Source organism: Sinocyclocheilus anshuiensis, unplaced genomic scaffold, assembly GCF_001515605.1.
Source record: "Sinocyclocheilus anshuiensis isolate Anshui unplaced genomic scaffold, SAMN03320099.WGS_v1.1 scaffold85, whole genome shotgun sequence".
Taxonomy (NCBI): Eukaryota; Metazoa; Chordata; class Actinopteri; order Cypriniformes; family Cyprinidae; genus Sinocyclocheilus; species Sinocyclocheilus anshuiensis.
In genome coordinates this window covers 2,090,917-2,117,243 of record NW_015536800.1, presented here as the reverse complement: position 1 = coordinate 2,117,243, position 26,327 = coordinate 2,090,917, and the positions used below count along the sequence as shown (strand labels likewise).

General features: G+C 37.4%; 1 protein-coding gene across 1 annotated transcript in view; it reads right to left on the bottom strand.

The window, feature by feature from the left end:
* Positions 1-26,327, bottom strand: part of LOC107656363 (TBC1 domain family member 1-like) — a 72,864-nt gene that overhangs the window by 23,941 nt on the left and 22,596 nt on the right. Inside the window, 15 exon segments of the mRNA XM_016444172.1 lie at positions 2,635-2,823; positions 8,060-8,196; positions 9,004-9,123; positions 9,394-9,492; positions 9,936-10,029; positions 10,114-10,216; positions 13,653-13,739; positions 13,838-13,957; positions 14,131-14,247; positions 14,872-14,963; positions 16,175-16,307; positions 16,676-16,780; positions 18,392-18,481; positions 22,482-22,676; positions 23,669-23,965. Of these exon segments, the coding sequence (XP_016299658.1) occupies positions 2,635-2,823; positions 8,060-8,196; positions 9,004-9,123; positions 9,394-9,492; positions 9,936-10,029; positions 10,114-10,216; positions 13,653-13,739; positions 13,838-13,957; positions 14,131-14,247; positions 14,872-14,963; positions 16,175-16,307; positions 16,676-16,780; positions 18,392-18,481; positions 22,482-22,676; positions 23,669-23,965 (1,978 nt within the window).

The following is a 26,327-nucleotide window of genomic DNA, read 5'->3' as shown; positions in this document are numbered from 1 at the left end:
CATGGCTGTTTACCACAAACACAACATTTATCCATTATTTTTCCAAACATTGTAAACATTGTCACTGAAAATGCTTTTTCAGCATTGCAATTCTTTTTTTACACAGTACAGTATTCACAGACATCACAGACATGTTTAAACACAATAAATATAAGCAACACATTATTCAATGTTTTTTACTTTTGCATTTACTTCTAGATTTAGACTCAGAAAGACAGACACAGAGACAGACAGACAGAGAGTCAGACAGACAAGACAGAGAGACAGACAGAGAGTCAGACAGTGAGACAGACAGACAGAGAGTCAGACAGTGAGACAGTGAGACAGACAGACAGAGAGTCAGACAGTGAGACAGACAGACAGACAGAGAGTCAGACAGTGAGACAGACAGACAGACAGAGAGTCAGACAGTGAGACAGACAGACAGACAGAGAGTCAGACAGTGAGACAGACAGACAGACAGAGAGTCAGACAGTGAGACAGACAGACAGATGGATGGATGGATGGTTGGATGGATGGCATGAACGCGGAAAAAATACGCACCGCATACGCACTGCAAATGGAGTAATGTGAACCTGGCATTATGTGTGTGCACTGCGAGTGTGCATGAGTGCACGGTGTCCAGGAGAGCGCGCGAGCGCTGAATGGTTAAACCCTGGAAAGAATTAAAAAGAAATGCAATTTATAAACTTTAGTGACGATGCGACACTGCCTCGATTGTGCAAGTGACAATTCCTGTGTCAACTCTGCAGCGTGCAGCTTGCTTATAGACAGACGCGATGTGGTGATTTGAAGCCATTTGCGTATTTTGAGAGAGAAAGAAAAGCGTGCGCGGTGATTCACTCATGCGGTTTGTGAAATTACGTCTCACACAAGGTTTATTAAAGTTATTTAATGAAGAAATATGAAGGTGAGTACCTCACCTTCAGCATTATAATTATTTCACCCACGCCAGACAGAGACTGAGACGGTGCAGCTGCATGTCATGCCAAACCTCTCACAGCAGCGTCATCAGCTTGAGATTGTTTTTTTTAGATCAGCCTTTTTAGAGACCGCCGATCAATCATCCCAACTTGTTTATCGGCCGATAGTGATCGGTAGCAGATCAATCGGAGCACCCCTAATAGAAATCTTGTAACATTTATGGTCATTGTAATGCATAATTTAATGCCTCCTTGCTGAATATAAGTATTAATTTCTTTAAAAAAAAATTACTGACCCCAAACCTTTTAACTGTAGTATACATATAGAATATTTAAATCGGTTTTATAACCATGGGATACAAAAAGTGAATTGGGAAAAAGTTGATTGTGTGAAAGAGTATTCTTATTGTTGTATGTATGATAATTTACTTTATTGTCACTTGTTGGTATATCATTAAAAAAGTTGTGGACCTTTTATAAATTCTGTATTAATGAAATTCTATTTTAAGTCTATTTTTTCTATTTTAAGTCCAACAATGTCATTTAATTTTTTATTTCTTTTAAATGGAAGAGTTAAACAAGTGGAGAGTAAAGGAGAGGCAGAAAACACATGCCCAACATGCAGCAGAATGTCTTCATTATGCAGTCATTATTACTGTATTAAGATTAGTAAGACCAATTGCACTTATTGCACCAGTGAGAATTCTCATTTAGAAACACAAACACAGGAAGAGATGCAAGAAGGGAAATTTCAGGAACAAGAGAATAATACCCTCCCCACCCATCTCACCCCTGGGACCAAAAAAAAAACCATAAAAAAAATAAAGAAAGCAGGAAAGAAACAGAAGTCTCCAAAGTGTCAAACATCAGAAGTTATGTGATTAATAGGGAACGTGGTAATATAAACACAGGCTAGATGTAGGGCAGACAGTCTTCCCAGTACACATCTTCTGACCCACTTCTTTATGCCCACACCCTATTCAATAGGTCTGGCTGCTTTCATTTCAAGATTCTGTTCTTTCTTTTCAGCTCATGAGAAGCATGACTGGGCATGGCAGGGCAGGACGTGACACTGCCAATAATGAGCACACCCAAATCAGACCGCATCTGTGCAAGCAAAGCTCTTCACCTGTCTCATAACCTCAAGTCAAGTCAAGTCAAGTTGAGCTTTATTGTCATGCAGCTGAGTCCGTGCAGCTGAATAGCGCAGTCCAGGATATTGTCGTTTAGCCATGTCGTCATAACCTGCAGCAGGGACTTCCAGGTAAGGCAGCGCATGGGTGCGCCAGATTGTGCAGAAATGTCTCTGTGTGTGTGTGTGTGTATGCTACTGTTTATGGGATGTGCTTTTGTGTATAAATCTTAAGGGCATGAACAAACTAAGCTTTATTACCACATAATACCTAGTAATCTGGATGTTGCGATTACATAAAAAAAGTAAGATCTTGTACAAGCAGAATTATACTAACATTAACCAAAGTAATAACAAACTTAAATAAGCTAACATAATGTATGGCCAATTTTGGTGCAAAGGTGAATATAAACTAGAGCTAACAACAAATCTAAAACCAAAATCAGTCACAAAATTGATTTCATTTTTGTTAATTGAATTTGTAAAGGTATCCTAATGTCAGTTTGTTACTTGGCCATTTGTATGCGGAATTTACAATGTTCACAGTGATAATAGTTATCGTGTGATTGTTTGTTTCACCTTGTAGTTTCTGATTCTCTCTCTCCATCCTCAGCAGGAGAATTTGTTGAAGAATTGCTTTCCTCCATAACGCTCTTAGCTCCGCCCCACTCCTCTTTCTCCTCTCCTCTGGCACCGCCCCCAGGATGCTCTCCCCGCCCCCCACTCCGCCTCCTAGTGCCATTCTGTTGCCAACCTTTAAGCTGGATTCTGGAAAACAGAATAGTTTACGTCACAATAGCATAAAATTAACATGAACTACCAACATTTGCCTACATAAATTACCAACAATGTCACCCAACATCATCTACAGTAAACAACATCTACATTAGGGCTGCACGATAAATCGCATGCGATATTTAACGCGCATCTTATCAGTAAAGCCGGTTCTGTAATCAGCGGTAAATCTCCATCACGTGCGGGCTTTCACATTGAGCAGCATTAACTACACAGAGCCGTTGTTCACTGACGAGCTGCGCAAAACCACGTTCATATTCGCGCGATTTTTTGCGCAGCTCGTCAGTGAACAGCGGCTCTGTGTAGTTAATGTTGCTCAATGTGAAAGCCCGCAGGTGATGGAGATTTACCGCTGATTACAGATCCGGCTTTCTGACAAGATGTGCATTAAATATCGCATGCGATTTATCGTGCAGCCCTAATCTACATCAACTATTAATATCATCATGTCTATGTTTGTCATTATACCGTGATTTCAGCAGTGACCAGTGAAGTTTTGTGATTCGGAATTGTGGTATGTAGTCAGTACACCATAAAAAATGTTATGTAATTTTTTTACAGAAAAGGGTAATTTTTATACTTTCCATATAATGTAAAAAACTGTAAATGGTTTAACATTACATTATATGTAATTTTACTGCAAAATAAATGCAAAATGTATGGGTTTTAGCAATAAAACCTATGAATCTATGAATTGCCATATAATTCACAATTTAAAAAAACAGTAAAAGGACATTCCTAGAATTCACATATGATTAACAGCATATTTTTTTACAAAGTATGTCACTATTAAGTAAATATTGTTACAAGGTATTAAATAAACATTAATAAAATAAAGAGAAACAGAAATGACAAACAAAAAGAAATAATATAAGAAAAGATTAGAAATAAAGTAAACTTTATCAAGTATTTTGGTAAGTTCAGAAATAGAAAAAAGAAGAAAAAAGAACAACAGGTAAAGTAAAAGGTGAAATAATACTACTTAAATGTAACCATTTAATTTTTATGGCTGTTTATGGCTGTTTACAATCATTTAAGACAAACACAATTGCGCTTAATGTCTCTCCAAGACAAACAAGTGTATTTGAATGTTCACACAAATATCAACTACAATAGCTACCAATCCGAAAACAATAACCATCATCTTTCTAAATCAACAACACCTATATCAATTACCAACATCGCCATTACTTATCACTGGTATAAAATATCACTCATGTAAGCTTAAAATTCTTCAGATCAAGGTAATAAGCTTACACTAAATAAACGCTTCAATTCATATGACTGTAACCTCTGAAAACATGTACAGTTAACATGCTATCATAGTAAATGATGAAGCTAAAAGAACCTAAAATAAAAGTCTCTGATTTCCCCACACTTTAATAAACAGTAGGTGTACTGCATAACGGCACGGTCACAATAATTTTTTTTTTTGTTTTCTCTCATGTTTGCAAAAATTAACACTTAACAAAAGAGCAAACCAAAAAACACACAGAAACACATGCATAACACTCAAATACAACTGTCCATGCGTACAGGCAGAGGTGTTAAAAAATAAAGCGAACACCACCCAAACAATAGGGTGGCTCCGAGACAAAGTGATAAATTGTGCATAAAGAAAAATAAAATGTACTGTTATATATAGTATAAACACAGAGTGAGATCACCTAAAATACTGTGCTGCATAATCACAAGGAAAAGAAAAATCAAATCAGAGTGTTGAAATAAAACAGCATTCACCCACACACTATACATTTTTCTTTCATCTCACTCATGTAACACACAAAACCAGATCTTGTCTTAGCCTGCTGTAGTTTAGCCCACTTCCTACCCACAGTTCAAAAACGTAAATTGATTGGATTTAAATGTTAATGTTCAAACAGCAGTTCTCATTTGCACAGCTCAGCTCATTAGCATAAATATAAATGTTGCAGAAATGTTTATTACTTTCACTGAAAATATTGCTGCTGTCAGTGTAAACAATTTTTAAGGCTTACAGTAAGGGTTATAGGATTTTCAAACCTATAATTGTCAAGAGGTTGTTGTTTTCCCAATTTTCTCATTCCAGTGGTGACAAAATACCCCAGATTCACTTTATTATTGTGACATTTCATATGTACAAATATTTGTGGCTGTATACAATACCAATACACAGCAAATGATTTTTTTTTGGACAGGAAACCTACCATAACAATGTTAGAAACAAACAAACAAAAAAAATCTGTGTGAGTAGAAGGTTTACTGAGACTTTACTGAGATTTTTTTCACCGACGAAAACGAGACGATGACGAACTAAAACGCGTTTTGAATGACAGAAACTATGACGAAAATCTATTGACATTTTCGTCAATGAATAAATACAAGACGAGGTTAGATGTGTACATATGAACCGGCGGGACATAAGCTAACATACACTTGCTGCACGTCTCATAAAACATACAAAAATGTCGATATCTGGGAGTAAGCGAAGAGCAGACATATGGATAAATCTGACGACGCAAAAGAGAACTCAATTCGGTCCAGTTTTCTGAGCGCAGACACTGAAGCAGCGTCACTCACACAGCACAAGAGTACTCTTTCGCATCTCATGAACGGAGAAATACACACAAAATCATGTCGAATTGTCTGTTTTGATGAGTATTCATGCAAACACACTCGGTTATGTCTTATGTGAACATAAACAGTTGGGAGAATATTGGACGTGTATTAGTACATTGCATCCGGTTTTAAAGGGACAGCATCCTAATTTAGTTGCTATTGTCTGTGGCATTGATGTTAATCAAGCAACAAAAGAAAGACAGAAAATCACTCACTGCTCTTGATTGAATCACTTTAGTAGCCCTAAAGACTAATCTAAATTTATTTATAGAAACAAATATGTCAGCTTGAAACAATAAAGAATGTGGTAAACAAGTTGTTATAAAGAATGCATAATTAGCCTATATAACCATTTGTATTTCATTGAAAAGAAGACCATGTTCTTGTTCTTTATGAGAAGTGGTTTTATTTAATTTTTACATAAAGGCATGTTGTGTGTCACCGCAGTTAAACCGGTGTCTACCATGATAAAATCTTAATATCAAACTAGTGAATTTGGAAACCCATTAGATTTTAGCAGACTAAATTTACTGTAGATTTAGTCGACTAAAATCTTATGATATTTAGCCGACTAAAACTAGATTAAAACTAAAAAAAATTCAGATGACTAAAATATAACTAAAACTAAATGGCATTTTAGTCAAAAGACTATGACTAAAACAAAATCAAAATTCACTGTCAAAATTAACACTGCTGAGACTCTAACCGAAGTAGATCAAAAAAGGTAACCTTTTACCTTTTGGGGGCCACCAAGTTGAGATCATATGACCAGACAAACACTGCTTAACCTAGATAAATAACTGTGAAAAGAGCATTTCCACAAAAACATTAAAGGTCCCCTGAAATGCTTAGAAACACGCAGCGTTACTCTGTGTTGACGTCATTTTAACTGAAACAGGAAGACAGGCGGGACATATCAAGCAGCCCCACCCCTTTTTAAAATAGCCAATAGCGTTCGTTTATATCACAGCTTGGGCTAGAGCCGTTCAGAGCCATTGAGCTCCGTAAAGCCGCATTTGACAGGGTATGCCAGCCATAATCTCATCCATATTGCTATAAAATATAGCATTCTGTGTAGAATTCAAATAGCTCTGATACATTTTGTGGTCTGTATTTGAGACTCCTGCATACACGGTAATATACAAGTCAAGTACAACTTCTCAAGACAGTGAGAGAACTGAAGTGCCTTTATACACACACACACACACGGTCTTGGTCAGACAATGTTTCTGCCTAACATATTTTAAGGCTTTCAACAGAAGGGCCATACAACTTCTCTCAAAACAGCAATTTCTTATGTCAGGAATCATACACATACACACACACACACACACACACACACACACACACACCTGACCCAGTTCCAGTGGGGTGGAGCAGCACGAGTTTGAGTGTATGTGTGGAGATTGCTACAGCAGACACTGACGCACTCGGACACTTGGGCGCCGGTCACTCCCTCTGCAAACACACACACGCGCGCGCGTGCGCACATGCACACACGCACACTGGCCAGTCCCTCTGTAAATAAGTGGTGTTTCTGCCCAGACCAACGCCTTGCAAGTGTGCAAACACACATATATAAGTGGGTCAATAAGGCCGGTGCTTTCCTGTAGATATCTGTCAACATGACCTCCTGCAAAACACCACACCCAACACACACACATGCATACATTACCTCATTAACACAAACATTACTTCATTCAGCGCAGACACACACTTGTCAAGACACACCCAAATATACTGGAGAAACACACACACAACTAGAGCGTTCTTGGCACGCATTCTGCTTTAAGGAAGTGTACTCATATTACTGCACAGAAATCAACATACATTTTTCCATAAACGAAAAAAGGTCAGTTCTCCAGAATCAGATACTGGACACCTTTTAATTGAGCATACAAACACAGTCCAACACAACTATGGAAGCCTGTTTTAGCTTTAAAGAAAAAAAAAGTATTTGAGACTTCATATGTCACAATTTCAATTGTATTTCTTGCAATAGTAACTTTATATCTCACAGTATGACTTCATATCTTATTTTAAACTTGAATTATTTTGTAACAACTGTTAAACCTGGGCTCTAACACCATACTATTTTCAGGCATTTAATTTTTTTAGCCTATTAAGTTAAACAAAAGTGTGGATAATTAATCATCATTCTCTCATTCACACGCACACACACACACCTGAGGGGTGTTTTGACATCCGGAACAACATTTACTGCGAGGTGCTGCCAAGTCTAATGAGCTACCAACTTCAAAATAACAGACCTGATTTGCTGTTTTGGCAGCTCAAGAAAGAAAGACATAAAACAGGTCAAGAACAGAAGAAAAGCAAGCACTGACAGAACCATGTCTGGGTGCGGGGGGGAAATGAGGAAGGTGATAATCACTGTAATTCTGTTTCTTCACCATAAGAAACATCAAGACCAAGTCGGTTGTCAGTTGTCAAACTCACTTAAATTAATTCTTTACCACGTCATTAAGAGCAAGAGCACTATCTAGTGGACATCAACAGTTACTGCAGCATGTAGAGGCACTGACTGTACTGTACACTGTAAAGTGTAGTTTGCATTGATGTACTCTACTTACATATTCAACTAGGCTGTTACCTTTGGAGTCTGAGCCCTTCTGTGGTGTGGCAACTCTTAAGAAGATCTGTTGTCTCCAGGAGTGTCGCCGGCTACATAATGGACTGTCATCCCCAACAACACACACTGCTCCAGGACTGGACAGGGCCGCCACATCACTAAACACACATAGAAATACATAAGCTAAGGCATCCATTCACAAATATATACACATACAGACAGACAGCAGTCACAGACTTCTGTCAGAATAGACATAGCATATTTAATTTCTATTAGCTTATTAAATTTGAAAGCTCATAAAACAAGACCAAAAAAATAATTTCAAAACAATCCTAGACCAACTCATTACTAGTTATTTGAAGTATTTTGAGGATTTTTTGTAATTTTCAAGTACTCAAGTAATCTATCTATCTATCTTTAAAAAAAATGTGACATTGTGTTCATAATATTAAATAACATCAGCTGATATTAGATTTTTTAAATTTATTTGTATGTTTTTTTAAATGTACTGTACCCTTGCTACTATCCAGCACTCACTTTATCTTTAAAAACACTAATAATTCATCACTGTTAAATGTAATGGTTAGGAAATCCCAAAATGTATTATTATATAGTGTACATTATAATGCTGTGATGCATGTATTTTATTTTTAAAATATGATACTGCATTTAATTCACAAACACTAGGCTATCCATTTTTAATGGTTTCAAAATAAGCATAATGTCTATGTTTGTCTTCTGAAAAAAAAAAATATATATATATATGCATTAACAAAAACTCTGTGGAACAAGTAAGCAATTAGTTGATTTTCAGTGCACATCCTAATTCATTACAAGAACATTTATCTTTGTCTAATACGTCCTTATCCACATGAGCCTCTGTGGCAGGTGCAGAAAAAGAACAGAGATGGAAGACAGAAAAATGGAAATATGGATTGGCAGAATGCGAAGAAGAAACAGAGTACCTCTTTCTCTGAGAGTCACTGGTATCATCACTCTCCACTACAGGGGCCAGAAATTTGAGGAAATTTGGAACAGAGGAGGAGGAGTGTAATCTTGCTCTAAAGCCACTCAGCCCTGATGGACTGAGAGATAGAGCATGAGAAAAAGAGAGAAAGAGAGAGGCCACAGAGTAAAGGAGTGAGACAGGGAGTCACTGTAATATACAGCCTCAATGGACTGAAACAGCACAAAAGTGAAATATATCCTGTTCTTGCTGAATTAAACTTCACAGCACAGCACAGAAACTTCAGAAGAAAAAAGACAGAAAAAAATAATTTTATGGGGGGAAAAAAGTACCCTGACCTGTTTGTGAATGACAGTAGTACAGAGAAAGACACATACACACACCTCACCTCCGCTTGAGGGGCCGGGTGGAATGATCAAGAGCAAATGTACGAGGCCTCAACGGCCGCTGACACACAGGAGAGGAAGAGGCTGGAGGGGAGGAAGGACTGATGAAAATACAGAAAGGATGGAAAAAATAAAGGTGGGCGCAAAGGAATACGAAAGCAGAGATGCACAGAATTAAAAAGTGAAGCACACAGTGAACTGAATTCACACTGCAGGCTAAAAAATGTGATGTAAGAACAGGAAAGAGAAATCCACACACCCTTCTCTAAAAGCACCTCCCACAGTGATTGACTGACAGGAGTCCGTCACTGACATTGTACATGTAAACAGAGTTTGCAAATGTTTGAAAATGCAAATATTCAAATTTAATTATATTTGAATTAAGTCAATTGGGTGCACAACTAAAAAAAATTGAATTTGCAGTTGGTGGTTTGGATTTTGTCCACATTTTGTTTCCACAGACACAAACTATGTACAATGATCAAAAGAAGCAGCTAGCATACACACACACACACACACACACACACACACACACACGTCTCACTTGCTCTGATGTGGAGAATCTGTGCTGACAGAGTAGTGTCGGACCAGTTTGGGCTTGGTGGCAGCAGTAGGTTGTAGTGGGGGGAGACTAGGCTCTGAGGACGACAGCATGGGAGAGTGACTAATTGTGCTTGCACGTCTCCTGAAGCCCTGAGGCGGGCTCTCAGGACCCTCCTCACCTCCCACTGAGCCTTCAAGACGCTTCAGATCCCCTGTGGAATTGTGGGAGCGGAGTGGACTGGAGGGAAGGAAAGAGCAGAGGGGCTCCTCCAATGATGTTTCCTTAAAAATCAAAATAGAGCATGTCAGCGACCCTGCTAAAACACAGGCTTGTCAAGAAGCTATTTTAAAAGAAATACGGTTCATGTGAGTGCTTGCTTACAACTTACTGTTAGTTTGAATAACACATCTTATATGACAGAAATACAAAGTTGTAAAACAGCAAACAGCCTTCTGTTATACTAATGAAGAATAGTGGACTTTATTTTGGAAATAAAATGTTTATTGTGATTATTATCACTAATAAAATGCATTATATTTAGTACATACTGGTGCTTTTAGTCATATTACTGTTAAGACCATAATTATATAAAAGCATTAAGCTACTCAAGGATACCACGGCTAGTTATGGACTAATTACATGGGAAAGAGAAAAAGGAGTATCTTGCAATCTCTTCAATCCATATGTAACATGATTTCAAGTCATCAATAAATCCTTCCAAAAGGAGTAAAAAAAACATATATGTGTGAGGAAAAGTTTCAATAGAATGTGAACACTGAGGTCCAGCATGACCGAAATGCTTGTTTGTAGATTTTAAAATGCACTGAGCACTTTATTTTTGTAAGAATAAAAAGAAGATGCATCGTGGTACTCTTGATAATGGTGGAAGACGGTCACTTGGAGGAGAAGAATTGTTGAATAAAGTCGTTATTTTTGTTTTCTTTGTGCACAAGAAGTATTATCGTATTTTTACTTTGGGGTTACTTTGCATTGCTGTCTATGCAGGGTCAGAAAGCTCTCGGATTTCATCAAAAATATCTTAATTTCGATTCCGAAGATGAACGGAGGTCTTACGGGTTTGGAACGGCATGAGGGTGAGTAATTAATGATATCATTTTTATTTTTGGGTGAACTATGTCTTTAATATTCAGCTTTGCCATCAGAGAAATACATTTTAAAGGTATACTGAAATAGTAAACAGCTGTTTTAAATTGTATTAATATTTTGCTTAATTTTTTATCAAATTAATGCAGCCTTGGTAAGCATTTAACAGATTTCTTTCAAAAACGTGAAAAAAAAAACTTAATTTGGAATAGTAGTGTAAATATATATTTTTCAAATCAAAATTAATGCAAACCTGAAGTGGTAATGTGGATACAACATGTGTATTAATTTTTAATAATTGAAAGAATAATTAAACTTTTTAAACAATTTTAATCAATTTTAATCATTAAAACTGCTCAGAATCCATTATTCCACTTAGAAACCTGATAAAACTTATAATGCAGCTTTTGTTGCTGAAGTTTAAAGGGGTCATATGATGCGATTTCAATTTTTCCTTTCTCTTTGGAGTGTTACAAGCTTTTGGTGCATAAAGAAGATCTGTAAAGTTGCAAAGACTAAAGTCTCAAATCCAAAGAGATATTCTTTATAAAAGTTAAGAGTCAACCACGCCTACCTAAACTGCTCGTTCTAACAAGCCGCAAGCCCGCCGGACGTTCCTTCGTCGAATCCGCTGGCCGCACCGTTCTCAAGCCCGCCCGCCTCTGCTCACTCAAGTCGGCCTCCGCATACTCTAGGCCGCGTCTCACTCTAGGCGTCCGGCCTCCGCTCACACACCAAATACACAAAATAATGTTCTTTTTAGCAGCATCATATGACCCCTTTAAATGCAATTTATTAGATTAGTGTCATGAAAAAGACTGTAATGCTCTTTAGAAGAGTGGATGTCCAAATATAACTATTATTTTGTTTAAAGGGGCAGTCGTGCCCTAATGGTTAGAGAGTCTGACTTGTAACCCAAAGGTCATGGGTTCGATTCCTGGAACCGGCACATCCTTTCCTCCTTCATTTTACATCCCCATCAAAACCATTGCAAATTTTTTGTGAATAGCCAGTCCTAAATGACATTTAAATATATTAGGGCTGGGCAAGTTAACGCGTTATTATCACGTAACGCATTAATTAATTAACGCCGACAATTATTTTATCGCGCATTAACGCAGTTTTATTATTATTATTTTGAAAGTCCGATGCTCACTGGCTCTGAATACACATACAGACAAACCATGGGTCACAGGAGGGGTGGGATGTTGATCAGTACTGGCTTGGGATGGGCGTCATCACGCGTCTCAACCAATAAGAGCATTTGGGGAGGGCCTAAGACTGCAGCAGTGCTCACATGAACACTCCCGATAAAATTATTTAGGCTAAGCATCAACATTCACAAATCTGTTCACTGTTATTTTTAACAGAAAAGAATGCAACGTGCTTGTAATCACGACTTCATAAGTGGGAAATAGGAAGTTTGCGATAGCACATGAAGACCGCAGAGAAGCGCTCTCGCTCAGCACATGCAAAGTGCATTGTTTTGTTAACTTTGTGGTTTATTATTTTGAGTCGTTTGGGACGCACGGTGACACACGGCCCTCTCACAGTATATATACGCAATCATGCTGCATGTATCATAAGTTAGCACTCACACTCACTGATCTAAATATATAACTGAACCGCGCTCTGGCCCACCTCTTCCAACCGAGCCAGGACCGCGGCACGGAGCGATCACACTAGTCAAACGAACCGGGCTTTGGGGGTCAAACGCACTCGGGCACGGTTAAGATTGCCTAGTGTGAGTACACCCTTATTCTCCCGCATCCCGCACACAGGAGTCTCTACCCGCCCGCACTCGCCCATCAAAGTTTTGTTCCGCACCGCACTCTGCTGCGTTGGGTCCCGCGATCCTGCAGGTCTCTACTCGGAATGTGCCTGTTATAATGTTATGATCGAGGCTCTGGACTCTGAGCATTACTTAAGGGAAGAAGTAGGACCCATGTAAATATCGGATCAGCTTTCCAGCGCTGGAGAGAACTCAAGGAGCGGAAGGCCTGCGATCGGACGCCGAGGATGCTTTGTTTCTTCTCGATAGGTGAGTAACACCGTGTCTGCGCCGCAACAGCTAAAGTCTGTCTAGTACACTGGACGTGACAAAGCGACCATTGAAAATCATTTGAAATTTGCGTCAATATGTCATAAATAGAATGCAGCAGCAGTTTTCTGTCGGGGATTTGTCGTGTCGTGCCGCATCCAGTGTAGACCATAGATATGTATATATAGCTATGGTGTAGACAGCATCACTGATTATAATGAGTTCTATAGTATTTTGTCACGCCGCGCCACTCGCATCCGGTGTAGACACGGTGTAACATTGGTTTTGCTTTGTTTCACAGAACTAATCGTTGCCTGGGTTGCGTATGTATGTGTGGCGCAGAGCTATCAAAATAGACCCTTTTGGGGTAGGGGCGTGTTTGTTTTGGTGATTTCAAATGTCAACATTGGCTACCCCAAATTGCTTACCCCACCTTTAAATGAAAAAAGTGCACAATACACTACTTTTGAATTCATGATTGAATTTTGTGCATAATGCGATTAATCGCGATTAAAACATTTTAATCGTTGCCCAGCACTAATATGTATTGATGATGTAAGAGTTCTGCAGACCTGATTTGTGCTGTTCAGTGTGGTGGAGCTGGAGGAGTTGCTCTCTCCCTCACTGTTCTCCCTCTGGGATTTGGACTTACTGCTGCCCTATTATATAAAGACATCCATTTTTCCATAAATTACATGTATCTTGCTACAAGTCCTATAGTCTACTCGTGTTCAAAATGTGTAAAATGTTTGCATACCTTCCAGATCCCCTCCAGTGATTCAGTGAGGGATCTTTTTGCTCTAGTCTTGAGCTCCTCCAGACGCACTCGACTGGAACTGACAGTGCCTTCAGCATTCACCGCAACCTCCTGAGAAGTCTAACACATGCATACATACAGAATTGTATATGGACAGACATCTATATCCAATACCCCAAGATCTCAGTTGTACTTTTAGTGAGGTGTAATATTTACTTTTCACTTTTACTTTTAAAACAGACTGACATAATGGGAGTCCATAAGGAGCTTGATGACATTACATGGAGGTGTACCTTTTTTGTTTGTCCATTGTGTGTGTGAGTGTGTGTCTTTTGTCTCTCCTCATACAGTCGTCTTAGACATGACACAATTAACTCATTCTCTTCCTGATCTGACTTAGGCCTGGCTTTCTGTTCAAACACACAAACAAAGGTTTAACTTGCAAATTTCCACAAGGTGGCATCATCGATCTTACAGAGCACACATGGTCAGAGAGAAATCCAACCAGCAGAGAGCAGAATGGAATGTACTCTGCATTTTTTACAAATTTATTACAATATTTTCACAATTTAAGCTAGTCTGAGGACCAAAACTACTACATATATAAAAGTTATGTGAAAGAAGGGGTCAATTTACAAAATCAATATATTTAAATCAAGGGGTATATTTAAATTAATATTGCAAAGACAAATTTCTGTATGTTGCACCTTCAAAGCTGAAATTAAATCTAAACGTCTGCCACAAAGTCAAAAATCTAGACACATAATGCTCAGAGGATAGCAGTCCATTCATCATCAGGATGTTAAGTCGTTCAGGTTTGAGTGTAGTTTCAGGATTCTAGACGAGTGGACTAACTGGTTTCATTTACACCAGTCACACCCTCCGAACAGAACACACATTCCTTGAATGCCGCACTTTAAGGATTTGACACACACTGCTAATCCTAACACACTGCTAATCCTAAGAACAGGGGAGCTAAAGTGTATTTGTGTAGTGTGTTATAGCGGTTTTAAGTTTGGAATAATTGAACTCACCATGGTGCTCTCAAACACAGATGCCTGCTCCTGATTATCCAGACCTGCCAAATGCTTCTGCAGTTCCAGCTTAGCTTTGGATGGATGAAGACCTGTACATAAACACAGAGTCATGCCATGCACAAAGAAACAAACACAAGTATGCACAGCTGCATCCCATGGAATTCTGAAATAAAAATATCTCTCATCCTAATTCTTGTTCTGAATAAACAATTTTTCAATTCTGCCATTATTACGGTGTGTTTAAGGGATTGTTCACATAAAATGTACAACTCTGGTCATAACTTACTCACATTTAATTTCAAATCTGTATGATTTCCATTCTTCTATGCAACACAAAAGGAGATATTATGAAAATTCGGTAACCCTTTAGTATAGGGACCAATTCTCACTATTAACTACTTGCAAATCAGCATGCCTGTTATTAACATATTGGTTGTTTAATAGTGCTAATGGAGCATATATTCTGCATGACCATATTCTACATCCCTAATCCTACCCAACTTGACAACTACCTTACTATTACCTTACTTACTATTAGTTAGCAGCAAATTAGGAGTTTGAGGCAAAAGTCATAGTTAATGGTTTTTAGTAGCAAGAATTGGCCTTTAAAATAAAGTGTGACCGAAAATTCTCCCATTGCCCCTTCCATAAAAAAAAGTATAGTGACCAAGGGGGTAATAAGTCCCATATGACTATTGTTATGATAATGTTTTTAGTTTAGAAGCTGAATAACAAAAGTTGGGGTCAGTAACATGGGTGTATTTTGTGGCGAATAAAAAAAGTGACTGAAAGATTTTATTAAGTATTTTTTTTAATTAATAATATTTTCAAATTAAAAGTAAATGTGCATATAATGTAGTTATTTTAATACATTCTAAATTGTTATTTTGTAAATAAATAGATAAAATCAAACTTAGCAATGTTAAAAATGTTTCAGAATATTATGGTTTTTATTGTATTTTGCAGCCTTGGTGAGCACAAGTGACTTTTCTCAAAAACATCAAGTAGTGTGTATATGTTTTTGTATGGAAAAAGGAGTGGGACCTTTTTTCAAAATATCTCCTTTTATGATTCAAGAAAAAAAAAGAAAAAAGAAGTGCTGACAGAATTGTAATTTTTGGATGAACTATTTCTTTAGTGTACCAGAAAATCTGGCAATAAATGTGTGCACTAGAAGGTTTGTTACTCAGAACCTCTGACAGGTGCAAAAATAAAGGAATACAGTAAGAATGAGGAATGGGCTGATACAGGGATAAAACATGATAGCTATGAGTGATATGACAAAAAGTATATGTCTCACCCTCTATTCTGTCACACAGTTTGTGCAGCTGCTGTAGGGGACAACTGTCACACTGCTGACTCTGGGTCCTACTGTTCTGCTGGAGGGCGGCCACAGAGAACGCCTGTTTCAATGTCAACATGATCTCATCCACCTAAACATGAAAGAGTGACATTCACACAGAACAGCTGTAAGCATCTATCTTGACAGATTGGAAAGAGTTTAGAGAACAATAACTGCATCCTGTAGAAGTATACTATTTATAGCTATAAATTCATTGAAGTAAAATTTCATAATTTCATGATATAGTATTTGTAACATGCAACAAAATATTTTTGTACATAAAACTTGCACTGTTCTTTGTGTGCTAAAACAGTAACATAAGACATAAGTATTTTCATTCTCAATTGACTGAACAAGAACATAACATTTATGTCTTCTCTAAAGCAACTATTCTGAATATGTTCTTCAGACTGAAACAATGTATTCATCTCTCCTCATCTATTTATCCATGGTTCTCACCAGAGCTTCGTTAGCACACTGGAAGACATAGCAAACAAACTGGCAACCACCACATTCCACCGACTCCCTGCATATGAAGCCAAAGTGGTCCACATGACGAATACCCTAAAGAAAAGAAAAAAAAATTAAGTGGAAAAAACTTAAAGGGGCCAACTAGACAACTAAACTACTGTTCAAAAGTTGGGGTTAGTAAGACTTTTTAATGTTTTTGAAATATTTTTCTTATGCTCACTTAGATTGCATTTATCTATAAAACAGTAATTGTGAAATATTTTTTACAATTTAAAATAACTTCCTTAATTTAATATATTTTAAAATGTAATTTATTCCTGTGATGGCAAAGTTGAATTTTCAGCAGCCATTACTTCAGTCTTCAGTAGCCGCGTTTCCACTGTCGGGCCAAAAGCGGGCGTGCTAGTGCGTGCCAGGGCCAGTCGCGTTTCCACTGTCACTTCCGGGGCTTGAACGTGCCTCGTCGGTGCTTCCTCGGGGCCAACGGCCAGGGTTTTTTGGCCCGACGAAAACCTTGGCCAGATGAGGCTAGAGGAGTGGCTATGAACAAAGACGGAGTTGTGACTAATATTCAATCCTGATAACACCAGCATTAAAGACTTTTAAAATAATTTTAGCTCAAAACTCACTTTCAGACAGCAGCGAGTGTTTGAAATAACTTCTGTTTGAGATCCAATGTGGATTATGATCACCATACAAGGCAGAAATATTTATAAGCAATGCAAAAGACTGCATGCTAGCCATTAACGTTAAGCTAGCATAGTAAACATGTATATACTGTGACTACAAATCAACAGTAACAGACTCGACTGAATAAGTAGGTATGCTATGTTTACCGCTTTATTTCTGTGTGACTAATTTTCAGTCTTGACAAATTAATTAATTATGATCCATGTATCATTATTCTTATTAGTTTTCTGCTAACTTCTCTTTGTTGGTGAAATGATGGGGTTGCATGACGTTGTTCCTGAGAGGCATGTAAAGGGCAGGTTTTAGTGAAGCGCAGCCGAGCTTCTGGCCCGACGGTGGAAACGCAGCGTGATTTTGGCCTCGGTGCTACAGGTCCGAGGCTATTAGCCCCGCCCGGCCCGTTTAAAGCACTGGCTCGCACTGGCCCGACAGTGGAAAAGCGGCTACTGTCACATGATCCTTTAGAAATCATTCTAATATGCTTGGTGCTCAAGAAACATTTCTTATTATTATCAATGTTGAAAACAGTTGTGGAAACTGTGATACATATTTTCAGGACTGTATGATTAATTAAAAAGCTCAAAAGAACAGCACTTATTTGAATTTGTAACATTATAAATGACTTTACTGTCACTTCTGGTCAATTTAATGCATCCTTGCTGAATAACAGCATTCATTTTTTCATTCAAACGCATTCAAAATAAATAAATAACTAATACATTTAATAATAGAAACTTTTAATATTGTGAAGCGTCCACTAACAGGCTGCAATACCTGATTTGGCAAATATGTTTAAATAAAATATTGAATAAAAATATTTACAAAACAGGTCTGGACAAGTGCAAAGACAAAGGGCTGATTTCTTTTCAGATTTAATTCAGCTATTTTAATTGAAATCTTGCTCAAACATGCCTGATTGTTAATCAGACTTCTATTTGAGAAAAAGCCATTATGTTGACATAAGAGAATTAATTGGCTGCCACAACAGCCTATCATCAACATGACAGAACAGACCTGAGAACAGAAGGAAATCTCTCTGAAGCTCTTCTCTATGGCCACTTTCTTAGTGTCAGGACTCACAAGAAATATCTGAGAGCGGCCAATCTGCAACAGACAGACATAAATTCATAAATTAATATGGGTGTATAGGTAAAAGATGGAAAGTGAAATTCTCCTTGCATAGAGTAAACATATGCATTAAAGTCATTAATAATAGCTCTTCCTGGGATGTTGACCAAGTGAGTTAGAGCTGAGGCTGTTTTACAGTGTAAATAATATCATATTTAAAATTCAAATTAGTATGTTTGTGTGTGTGTGTGTTTTGGTTTTCACTAGATGATCATGCACATATTTGCTCCATGAGACTAGATCTCTGTGTAACAATTATATTTGACCCGCCTCCAGTTTTCCTCTGTAGTACAAGTTCAAACATGACACTGTAGAGTCGTACCAGCTTTTCACCACAAAAATAGGACATGAAATATAGGACATGAAATATTGATTTGAGAAGAAACCCTTTTAAAATCTTACCTGCGTTTCTTATCATCCATTACAGTGTACAAAACAATTGTTCTAGCAACAAGACAAAGACTTCAACAATATTACCATAAGCCTACTATTAATACTGAAGTTCTCCAGTTTCATTTTACAATAAATAAGTAAGAATTTGCATTTGAATGAATCTGGAAAGAGCACATCTGCAGTGTAAAATAAGAGACTGTCGCAACTGACCAACCAGAACCAAGCATTTCTGCAAACTTTACTGCATCAAAAATCATTGCCTAGTCAGTGTCAAATGTTCATTCAGAATCATCTCTGATCACAATGCTGTCGCTGTATGTTTGCTTTCTGCATGCAGCCAGCAAAAGTGTGTTGTCTTTGTGACATGAGAGACTGGGTCATACATAATATTCTGTCCCTGCTGCAAGTAAGTTGCACCTCGACAGATAGAATTCTACAGCATTTGGGTGAATGTCTAACTCATTTTGAATGAGTTCCGCCACTTCTACTGCCAAGACTGCTGCTCCTAGCTCTAATCTAGGTATGGTGTGAGCAGACAGCTTAGAATGAGATGGGCAAGCTTAGCTTTTCCTAAGACAAACCCTACATCACATGAGCCATCTTCATCTATCACTCTCAGGTAGGCTACAGCTGCAATTGCCTATGTGGAAGCATCCGAAAAAAATGAATTTCTGTCCTTTGTGCCAAAGACAGAGTAAACGTTGAGTACACTCTGGGCATTTCAAACTGAGCTAGATCCTGGATGAGGGCTGAAGAAAAAGTCGAAACTGAAGGAGTTCTTTTCCAGTGTTTTACTTGAAATCTTCAGTTGCACAACATCGTTTTTTGTGAAACTATAATGCAAACACAAAACATACATTAAGTATAAAGTATGAGTAAAAGTAATTTTTAAGAAAGGAAATACAATCTAGCGTTAATATGTGAGCGAGAACAACAATCTTCTTATTTTAACAGATGAAATTCAATAAACAATTAAACTTACAGACGATGGCCTCTGGCATGAAATAACAAGAATATAGCTTTTATCAGGGAGAAATCTACTGCTGCATAACTGCTGTTGTGAAGTGAAATATAAGATGGCTGCCATGACCTCTAACCTAAGTCACATGATGCGTCTCAACCAATAAAATAAACTCAAATTAAATGACTATACAAACAGTCAGAACACATAATAATACATTCAATTCAGACTTTGAACTCACAACTCAGCTAAAATATTATTTATTTTGCAGCACAGCCAATGAAAAGAGTGCAGGAAACACTGGTCTGATTTATGGGCACAAGCATAATTCTGACCAGTATCCTGTCACTGTGTGTAAAATCACAGACTGTTCACATCTTCAGAGAACATTAACAAAACATGCACACATTGTGACCATTTCTTCCCCCTTGGATGATTACACACAGTTTCTAAATAAAATAAAATAAAATAAAAAATAAAAAAATATTACACAATAGCCAACACATCACCACACATTTGGTGTGACTTCCTTATGAAGAAAAGACCAAACAAATAAAACTGGAACAGAGTGGCTGCAATGCAGTTTCATAAAACTGGGGCTGCTGCTGCAGGCAACTTGGTATTTATTTTTAAATTGTTAACTGTAATGTTCATCATTATTGCTAGGTAATGTCCTGCTGAGGAGCTGACAGCTTCCTGTCAGTCAGAGAAAAAGGAAGTGCTAATCAGATTTGGCCAACAATATGTGTAGCTTGCTGTATGCATCTTTGAACAATAAATGACACAGCACAGTCCAAATTTTAACTCTGTGTTCTTCTAGATCAGACTATGACAATATGAAAGTGTGCAGCCCTTCACATATTCATGTGCACCAATCAAACTACAAGTGAAACAAATCATTAATTAATTGGTCTAACCCAACTAGTTAATCAGAAGATCAATATAGCTAAACAATATATCCATATTGTAACTGCACTACCATTCAAAAGTTTGGGGTCAGTACAAATGGGCTTTCTTTTGAAAGAAATATAATATTTTTATTCATTTTATTTCAAATAACTGCTGTTCTTTATGAACTTTCTATTCATTAAAGAATCTTCAAAAAATGATTGAGGTTTCCACAAAATATTAAGCAGCACAACTGTTTTTAATACTGATAATGATACTTAAGATTGGAGTGGCTGCTGAAATTTCAGCATTACCATCACAGGAATAATAAAGTAAAAAAAAAGTACAGTAAGTAGAAAACCATTATTTTGATGTGTAAAAATATATCACAATATTACTGCTTTTGTTGTATTTTTCACAACAAATTGTTGAGCGTAAGAAAGTTTTTTCAAACAAATCAAAATATCTTACCGACCCCAAACTAATGAATTATAGTGTATAATTTAAAACATACCAGAGTTTTTTTATTTTTTTTAATGGGAACTGTTTTATTTCAAAAGTGTGCTATATTTTGTTAAAACAAATGGCAATTGGTTTGATATTTTGTGATGTAATGCAATGACATGACGTCAGTATGAAACAGAAGTGGTGGTCATCTTTTCTTCCCTATTGTGACGTATATCTGAGTGAACCGGCTTGTCAAATGAGAGAAAAAAAGTAGGATGGGACTTGATTTTGTCCATCAGGAACTGAATGGATCGTTGGATCACTGTCATTGGCTATTGCTGCGATCTCACGTGATTTGCTGGAGGGGAGAAGTTCCCATCCCGCCCTCAGGCTAGTGAATACGTCATTAGAGAAAGGGGATTAAAAACAATAATAATAATAATAATGTGCATGGTTAAATAATTTATGATAAACACTACAAATTTCCATTAAAAAAATAATTGTCCATTTTAATTTATGACTTTAAGTGTGATTTTTGGGCTACTGTATGTTAACAGATTTGTTTGAAAAGAAGCAGGGATGGTTTTAGCACAGACTTGTTTCAAGAGAATCTCTATGTCCTTAAGGCTACAACATTGACATACCATCTCACACTCCACATGGGGGTGAGGAACGTGGAATTCAAAGTGAGAGAGACAGAGAGAGAGAGCGAGGGAAAAATAAAAGAAAGACCATGAAAAAAAACATTTGATTGGTGCTTCACAGTGCTATGACCATAAAAGTGCCACATGCAGATGGATAAACACCTGCACAAATGTCCATGCACAGACATGCATACACACAGACATAAGACATGCTGACCTCTCACGAGTCACGCTGATAACTCCATAGAACATGCAGAAAAATATTAAGACAAAGAGAGCTTCTTTGAAACCTTCAAAAGCTTCAGAGATAATGTTGTGTTTATATGTTGTACATGTTAATGTAACATATCAATAAAATGTTTTAAATCATCATACAATCCAGAATCGCCAGTTTTTCATAAACAAAGAGTGTACTCCTTTAGCTATGGTGTTTCAACTAAAATCCATTTTGTGGATTATGTGGGTAATGTGCCAACATACAGATTTAGGAAAAGCAGATTTTATATTGAAAAAGATGAATGAGAAGCAGATTTCGATGTGATCTACATAAGAACAAACAAAAGGACCTGGGCTAAACAAAGGTGAAAGAGCAGCAGTTGCTTATATTGGCGCATGTGTAAGGTGGAGAGTGTGCGTCACTCACCGTGAACAGCATGGTTCTGTTCTCCTGTAAGCTAGTGGGTTGGACCCCGGTGGCTCCGTCTGCTGCCCGTCGCTGGAGCTCCGGTGAGAGGCCGTTCTCATCCAATGCCTGCAGAAATGGAAAACTCTGATCTCTTTTAAAAAACAGAGGTCGCTTTCCTCCTCCATCTGCTCCCTCGTTTGTTCCATTCACCATCTGAAAAAAAAAGAAAAGATCTATTAAGGACAAAATTAAATTAAAAGAAATATTTTTTTTTAAATGAACATTTCAAAATAAACAGGGTTGGGGGAGAATGGCCATAAAAATGATGCTATGATAATGGATATAATATACATATTAAAAGCAGACAATTATATGTTAATGTAAAATAATAAATAAAAAATATCATATCATATCATATCATATCATATCATATCATATCATATATAACTGAGTGGCACACTCTGCTAAGCCTCTGGCCCTGAACCCCTAAGGTTGTCGGTTCGAATCCAGGGTGGCTAATGTTGCTTCTGTTCCAGACATTAAATTTTAGGGGGGAAGTCGTGGCCTAATGGTTAGAGAGTCGGACTCGTAACCCAAGGTTGCGGGTTCGAGTCTCGTACCGGCAGGGATTGTAGGTGGGGGGAGTGAATGTACAGCGCTCTCTTCCACCTTCGATACCACGACTAAGGTGCCCTTGAGCAAGGCACCGAACCCCCAACTGCTCCCCGGGCACCGCAGCAAAAAAAAAAAGGCTGCCCACTGCTCCGGTGTGTGTGTGCACTTTGGATGGGATAAATGCAGAGCACTAATTCTGAGTATGGGTCACCATACTTGGCCACATGTCACGTCACTTTCACTTTTTTTAATAATATACAGTGTGGGGAAGATATTTGATTATTTAATTATTGGAGACTATCCCTGACTTGTGTGCTTTGCTGCAGTTTGCAAACATTGCAAGATTAATTTGATCAACTTAATAATATTTTAATAGACTGAAAGCCCTAATGTTAAGTTGTTAACATAAAAAAAAAATTTAAAAGCCTAATGCAAAATTAACCACATTAATCACAATACAAAGTATTTTCTACATCAATGAAGAGTCAGAAAAAATCCAAAAGTTAAATCTAGTACATATCCAGTATCTAGTATATACTGTATCTAGTATTAGGTTAGGAAAATCTAAAAACATGAATGTTGATTGGAACCTGATTGAGCGAGAAAGCCCGCCTGATGCCCGCTGCAAGTGATCCTGTGACGCTGACACGTCCAAACTTCTCAATACACTCATCTATTAGCGCAGGTGGTGCTTTCTTATGGGCCACCACCACTCGCCCACAGAACAACACCTCAAATTTCTTCGCAAAGGCTGTTGCTGCATCAGCCGTCGTTGCTGTGGAGCAGGAGGCATCTGCCTGGCCGTTGCTAGGCAGAGATGAGGGAGTGTCTTCTTGTCGGGCAGAACTTTTGCCGGCCTGCCTGAGAGTGCTGATGATCTCTGGAACCTGGAGAACAGATGCAAAAAGAGAATGAGGTCAAGTAAGCAATGTAAACTAACCCCTTTAAGATCACACTGACCGATATGCATCACAAAACTATTACTATAGAAATGCCCTATTCTTTGTCAGCCACACACTATAAAGCAGAGATGCCCAAACCAGGGTCCGCAGGCCAAAGTTAACCCCTGGATGACATATTACATGAAGAGGGGAAAAAAGGTTGGAGAAAAACATGCCATTGAAATTTTTTAATTGAAATTTTTTTATTTAATTTTATTTTAAACATTTTTTTTTATTGTTTTATTTAAAAATGTTAAATTGAATAAATTTTAATAAACAGTAATATACTGTAGCTGGATATAATGCAAAATTTACTTTTGACCTGCCCCCCTCAATAAAGTTTGGTTTTTGGCCCTTCGCATTAAAAAGTTAAGTTTCTTCTATAAAAGGTTCTTTATTGGCATCCACATTTCCATGAAGAACCTTTAACATCCATTAAACCTTTTCTATTGCACAAAAGGTTCTTTAGAATGGAGAAAGGTTCTTTAGATTTTAAAAATGAAAATGTTCACATTAATTATTCATTTCTGTTCATTTCCCTGTATATGGATGAATAGCAGTTTTGGGAAATATGTCTAAAACTTATATCATTGCTAGTTTAGTAGCTCTGATTTTGATGCTGGAGGAAACATGATTCCATAAGCTTTCAGTTATATTACCATAAGGAAAATCTGAGTGTAAAAGTCACTATAGAAGAGGAGGGTTCAGAACTGTTGTCTAAACATCAGCAGGAGTGATAAATATTATAATAAATAATAAATATTTATAAATAAATATAATAAATATTATTTATCACTGCTAAATATTACCACTTTTAGTAAAAAACAAATAATAATAATAATTTCATGACATTCTTTGACAGAAGGACAATAAACCCACACTTCCATTTCCTCACAATGTTCTTAGTAGCTGGGAATATTATAAAGAGTATATTTTGTTGAATTATAAGAACTACACTATCTCGCAGAAAACGTACATGGTGCACACTTTTGGCAAATGGAAAGATCTATTATTCAATTATGCACAACAGTAACAAAGATACGACTTTAAATTCCATGAAGGAAAGGCTATTCCACGCTAACAAAGCAGTACCACTCCATAACTCACTTCCATCGTACTGAAAAGAGTGAAACTACCAGAGCATTTACCACCAAACCAGATGATTTTCCACAAAGGACATTTTCAAAAAAGAACTGTAGACATTTTTCAAAGCTCCTCTTTTAACAAGGCCAAAAACAGATGGATCTATTAAACTGGAATTTTGTTTTCTGCAGAGGTTGAGCTAATGTAAGTCAAGTGTGCTAATGTGAGTTGTTATGGTGTGTTTACACTAAATTTATCCCATCACGCCCATGTACTTATATTAATCAAGACAAATCCGGTATTTAAAAAACACTACTTAAGATATAGCTCACTGACAGACTACTGCACAAATTGTCACCTCACTGTAAAGGGCAGTAGAGTGCATTTAAGCTGTTTGCACCAGACAGCTGCAGCATTTAACTGCAGATGGTTATTTTTCTGCTAATCAAATCTTTAATTCACTGGAATGCGGAGCTAAGTTAAAGTCTATTTCAGCAACATCCATAGAAAAAACAAAAAGTTACACCGGCTGGCCCAGGAGAAAACAGCGAACATTGGGAAAATACCTCAGGCTATAGCACAAGCTCAATTTGGAGTTGTTTCAGAAGCACTGAATGTTATAGGCATGTGAGCAGGAAGTCAATGTAGTTCCACCCCAATCTACTGATTCCTGTCATTCAATAACTTTTAAAGTATAATATTGCCACCACATACACATTATTAAGGGGTCAAAAACAGTGAACTTTGAAGTAGGCTTCTGGGATGCTGACTGTGCAGTGGCCCCAAACATTGGACACGTCCCAGTTAAAGATGCTGCAACCAATTTTGTTGTATTTTACACATTAAATGCCTCTGTAAACAGCAAATAAATAAATAAATAAATAAATATTTAAAAAACAAAAAAAGAACATCAGAAAACTAGCCACTAAGACGAGCCATTTTCTGTCGTTCTCTGGTTGCCAAGAATCGGATTAAATGTCTCTTAAAAGCATATGAATTATGCTGCATTACACAAAATGTCAAAGCAAGTTGCATTTAACAAGTAGGGATCATTAAACTTACATATTTTCAAAACTGTCTAATTGATGGGTTGCCTGAATGACATTAAAGGGGTCATATGATGCGATTTCAAGTTTTCCTTTCTCTTTGGAGTGTTACAAGCTGTTTGTGAATAAATAAGATCCCTAAAGTTGCAAAGACTAAAGTCTCAAACTCAAAGAGATAT